At 38.3% G+C, this 6,000-nt stretch overlaps 1 protein-coding gene across 1 annotated transcript in view; it reads right to left on the minus strand.

The window, feature by feature from the left end:
* Positions 1-2,196, minus strand: part of tmem269 (transmembrane protein 269) — a 32,837-nt gene extending 30,641 nt beyond the window's left edge. Inside the window, exon 1 of the mRNA XM_053482509.1 lies at positions 2,127-2,196. Coding sequence (XP_053338484.1) covers positions 2,127-2,138 — 12 coding nt within the window. The 5' untranslated portion in view covers positions 2,139-2,196. The remainder of the gene's footprint in view (positions 1-2,126) is intronic.
* Positions 2,197-6,000: the final 3,804 nt, after the last annotated feature.

Below are 6,000 nucleotides of genomic sequence, written 5' to 3' on the forward strand. Positions count from 1 at the left end.
AGCCAGAAAATGACAAGAAACTGGTTCTTCATGTTGAGAAACTAAGCGAAAACAAAGTAAAAAAGACATTCTTTGGAGAGGCAGACCACTTCTAATAAGAGTAAGACAAGTCTGCCTCAGCCTTCCAAAACCAGGAAAAGTCTGCATCGATGAGCAAATGAACCCTTTTATGGGCTGTTGTACCATCAGGCAATTTGTTCAAGGCAAGCCACACCCTACTGGCTTAAAGGTATTTGTACGTGCTTCTCCAGATGGTCTGATGCTGGACTTTCAAGTGCATATCATGGGAAGGATACATTTGCTGGTCAAAGGATGAGAATTGGGGCATCATCAGTCCTACACATGCTTGAAACTGTTCCTACAGTTAGTCACCTGTACTTCGACTACGGTATTTTACATCAATTAACCTCATGGATGAATTGCTGGCAAAGGGCAACTGAACCATAACAAAAAAACGTATTCCAAAGCTGTGCTGGTTAAAAAATGACAATCTACTGAAATAAGCAAGGGAGGGGATGGTAAACAAAATACAATGACAACAAACCAGCGCTGTTGGCTTCTACTGCACATGGGAAAGATCCTGAAGATGTCTGCACAAGATGGACAAACAAAGACAGTCCATATCGAGGTGAGAAGACTCGCAGTCATTATGGAGTACAATGACCATATGTATGGTGTGGACCTCTGAGATTGCATGTTGAGGTTTTATTGCATGGCAATCAGAATGAAGAAATGGACTATGTGTGTTTGTTCATTGAAGTAAATAACCTTGATTATCTTGGAACAATGGTACGTGAAAGTGGGTGGAATATATTTGACAATAAGTGAACGTTTTGTCCATGAAGCTAATGTTTTGAAAGCAAAAAAAATAATTAAGCAAGCGTGAGGATTTAAGTGACTTGACAAGGGCAAAATTGTGATAGCAAGGCGTCTTGATCAGAGAAACTCCAAAACAGCATCTCCTTTAAGATGTTCCTGGTCTGCAGTGGGCAGGACCTAACAAAAGTGGTCCAAGCAAGGGAAACTTTTAAACCAGTGACAAACCATGTGCGGCCAAGACTCAAGCCCATGGTCTGATGAATAATGTTTTCTCTCAATCATGTGGAGAGGCAGGGGTGTATGCATCACTTACTGTACCTAAGGAAGAGATAAGACCAGGATGCACAATAAGAAGAAGCAGTAAAGGCAATGCCCGTGGAAGGCAGTGTAATGTTCTGGCCAATGTTCTGTTGGGAAACACTGGATCTTGCTATTTATATGGATGTACCTTTGAAACGTACCACCTACCTAAAGGTTGTTGCTGAACAAGTATTACCCCTTCATGAAAACAGTGTTCCATAAAGGTAGTTGCCGCTTTTAGCAGGATAATGCGTCCTGTCACACTGCGAAAACTTATTTTGGAATTGTTTGAGGAACACAACAAGTTTGAGGTGTTAATATGGCCTCCAAATTCTCCAGATCTCAATTCTGTTTGATTAGCCGAGAAACCAATGTGCGATGGAACTCATGGAAGTTGTCGATGTGTTACCAGGGAGGCTTTAAACATCATACTGCGCATTTGAGTTTTCAAATATGTCAGGTAGAACGAAGGTTAGAATTACTTTTATAAAGGGTAAATGCGACCACTATAGCAGAATATGGTAATGGCATTGCAAAAATTGAGAATGCTCAAAAATGCATATTATTATTATTATTATTATTATTATTTTGGTCATAGAAACAATTGAAAACAAGCATAAAAAACATGTGATCACAATCCTGAGCCCTATATACATTACAATATGTAAAGTAAAAAAATGTCTAAAATGCACAAGTTTTAAGGGCTACAGCTATAACTGATACAAAACAGATACCACAGTACTTTACACCTTTAAAGATACTGTGGAGTCCAAGTCTCACAACATAAGCCAGGTGGTTTTAACATTATGGCTAATCAGTTCACACTGGACCCGAACAGCTAGAGCGGAGGGAGGCGGGCTGCCCGCGTGCCCCTGACGCGCGCGTGTCCTGAATTTGATTGCATAACACCGCGCGAAGCGCGAGCTGAGATAGGGGGGAAAAAGTCAGAAAGCAAGATTAAACATAAACATATTTTAACCCTTGTAAACTTGTCCTTTTTAACTTACCGGTATGGACATGCAAGGATGCTAGTCAGAGTTAAGTTATTATTGTTATTATTATTATAAATAAAAAAACACGCGTCTCCGAGTGGTATTTATTTTTCCAGCCAAAATAATAATAATAATAATAATAAAAACTCCTCTTTTTTCCTTTCTTCTTCTTCTTTTTTTTTTTTTTTTTTACGGCGTACAGCTATTTCCCTGCTGTTCGAAATACGTCTCGGTGCGCAGTTACGCGACTTGCCGCGCTTCCATCATCTGTCAGAAACAGCGTCACGCACGGATTCAGCGCGAGACTTCTTTAATAAACCAGAGCTCATTTCACTGGAATATTCCAGCGGAAATGACGTCGCACTTTTTTTCTGGCTTGTTCTATCAGCGCGGGGATGAAGTCAATTTTTAAAGAGAGGAAAACATTGCAAAAATATTAGGCTTGTCTTAGACTTACTTTAAGTATAAGTGCACATTAAAAGAAGATAGATTTTATTTTAAATGGGTTATATTTATTTTTAGATTTTTTTTTTAACTAAGCATTTAATTTTGTTGAGCATCATTTTATACTCAAAACAATATTTTGGATTTGGAGATAAATTTAGCATTGTAATAGAAATGTTGTATAGAGCATCAATAGGTGTGATGGGGAGCCAATTTTTTTGTCTGTCTGTCCGTCTGTCTTTTTGTCTGTATGTCTGTCCAGGCAGGTTATGTCACAGCATTACACAGAACTGTCTGGACAGAATTAACTGAAACTTTTGCAGTACAGCATTTAGATATCTCCCTGAAGTTAAACCTGCACCACAGGTGAAATCAAAGTGTTGAGTCAAAGCAATGTTATGAACAGTTATGTGCCAGATTTAATAATCTATTTTAAAATAAGATACTTATAAGCTACTTTCTCGATGTAAACAAACACCTGCATTAATAGATATTAATAAGAAAAGCTAAACTGAATATTTTAACAGCGCTGAAGTGGTATAAGTTAATTTTATTATGCTGGAGACAAAATCTCTATCCAATCGAATTTTTCAATTTATCATCTGTAATTTACTCTCTTATTACTGAACAGGAAGTGTATTTGCCTCACGACAAAATAAGTACAATTTAGCATAAATAAGGCTTAAAGGGGTTCATATTTATTACACGCAGACATGTACATGGGCTTTAACCTAAAATAATAATATCGCAGATTATATATAAGATGATTATCTTATTTTTAGCTTAAGCCCTTCTTCAAGCTATTTCTACCAAAGCTTTTCCCGTCAATGACAGGTACTTCAATGTATGTAAAACTATACATTACACCCAATATTGTATAGTTTTCCCCCCAAAATTGTGCCAGGGGCCCCCATGAATCTGATTTGTGTCTAGCACATCCCATGAATTCTCCCTTGGATTATGATGTAATGCACTGAGTGTTCTGATGCCTTTCTATCATAGCCATAGGCTATATTCGATAATCAAGCACCCATCCATTCATCCATCCATCCATCCATCCATCCATCCATCCATCCATCCATCCATCCATCCAGGAACCTGTGTAGCCCAACTAGGTGACTGCCAATGATGTTCATTGTATTTATTCCATATTTATTTTTATGACCATGAAAGAACTGCCGGTCAACATTCAGACAGTCAGTGACAAAATCCTGTTTAATAATTTTCTGTATGTGTGGTGTAATTCCATATCTTCAGTGATGTTTTCTCCTGGAACCCAAAGGGAACCATTTTCTTCAGACTGCACTTGGCATTTTAATGAAAACACTTTTGTTAACAGTTTTGATTCATAATAGTAATAAACTCCTCTCTGCTGTTAGTGACATTGCTTCTCCATTTTTTACTGACAACTTTACAGTGAGTGAAACATTGCTCCCTAAATGTCATATAGTATATGTGTGGTAACACTGTGTATTACACTCCTATTTAAAAAAAAAAAAAAAACTGAAGGATTAACCTGCCAGATAAGGCTAACTTCTCTTATTGTTTATGCAGTTGGCTTCAAAGCTAGTTTCCCCTTCTTTAAACACCGAATTATAACTATATTAAGATCAACATTCAAGACTCAAAGAACTTTATTAATCCCAGAGGGAAATTGCTTGGTTTTGATGACAGTTGCTTTCTGTTGTTTCAAAAGAGTAATAAAACAGGAATAAATTAGACAAGAGGATATGAAAAAAATCTATCTAAGAATAGTAAATTCCATACTGCATTAAAGAAAGGCACAGCACATGAGTGATTCACACATATTGCACTTGGAAGGAAAAAGGAAGAGAAAAAGGCATTGCACAAATAGTACAGTTATCAATATTGCACTTAAGAGTGGTAAGGCGTGGTGGTATAATTTTATGGCCATTGGTAAAAAATATCCCCTGTGTTGTTCAAACTTGACGCTACAGTCCCCTAAAAAAGGACTAGTGCTGCAGATCACTGTCTCGGACACAGTTTTGTAATCAAATATACTGGGAATGGCAGGTCAGGTAGTCCATGATCCAGGAAACCACGGGAGTGTCTATGTGCATCCTCTTTAGTTTCTCCCCTAGTTTATGAAGGTGCTGCTGGTCTAATAGTGTTGAAGGCACCAGAGAAGTCGAAGAACATAACCCTTACAGTGGTCCCAGGTTTGCCGAGATGGGAGTAGGTTAGGGTTAGGTGAAGCAGCGTGTATTATGGCATCATCTACTCCCAAGAAAGGCAAATTGATGAGGGTCCAGAGAGGACTTCACCAGGAGACAAAGTGCATCCAGGATTAGTCTTCCAAACACCTTCATAATGTGTGTTGTCAGGGCAACAGACTTGTAGCCATTCTGGGCACAAGGATGTGGTACCTTGTGGACCGGTACTAAGCATAATGTCTTCCACACTGCAGCGACATTCTGTAGAAACAGACTTAGACTAAAGAGGTGCCTGAGAACACTAGAGAGTTGGGAAGCACAAGAATTCAGGAAACTTCGGTTGATTTTGTCTGGACCTGCAGCTCTCGTGTCCCAGAGCCTGATTCGACCATATTTGATCATCTGAGATATTGGTTGAGGGGAGTGCAGAAGTAGTGGATGTTTTCAGTGTGGAGGAGGACCGGGGAGCAGAGGAGCATGTATTCGAGCTGAAGCCGAGGTAAGTGGTGATGGAGGGACATCAAATCTACGTTCCACATTCCCTTCAATAGCCTGGCCTCACCACACCTCTCTCATATTGTTTTGTTTCAGCCAATTTATTCCAGTAAGACTCTTTCCCATCCCTAATTTTGACAGCTAGCATGAAAGGGGAATACAACCATACTATTTTATGACTGTTTTGAGATTATGATTATTGGGAAAATATGATTTTATAAGACATATAATATTTGTGGATATGACATGTGAGGTTGGAGTAAAGTGGAAATTATACATGTGTTATGGTAACGTTACTGCTGTAACAATATTGACGTTGAGACCTGATGGCTTGGATGATGTCTGTCCGCCATGGTCTGCTCACTTATGGAGGGCAAAAAGGACGTTACTTACTACTGTAATCAACTTGACATGCAAAATGATTTATGACTATATATTGGATATAAAAATAATTACAGGATGGCAGAACTAAAACCTTCATCTCTGCAAATATGCAGGTCAGTGTGTTTAGTTGTCTAATGTGTGTTATATAATGACTATAATAAGGGTTAAACATTAGCACAGTGTAATTTGACTGTATGCTTTCCCTTCACAAAAATCTAAAAGCATTCTCGTAATACATGTTTATTAAATAAATAATCCGTTAACTCGCATAATGCAAGAACACAGGGCATTATGCAGACTACTATAATAAAATAACAAATAAACATGTGATGGGTGCATCACACGTCTCTTAGTTGATGGACATGTTTGACCTAAACCAGCAAAGATGTTCA

The sequence above is a fragment of the Clarias gariepinus genome, chromosome 22 (genome assembly GCF_024256425.1).
Source record: "Clarias gariepinus isolate MV-2021 ecotype Netherlands chromosome 22, CGAR_prim_01v2, whole genome shotgun sequence".
Lineage (NCBI taxonomy): Eukaryota > Metazoa > Chordata > Actinopteri > Siluriformes > Clariidae > Clarias > Clarias gariepinus.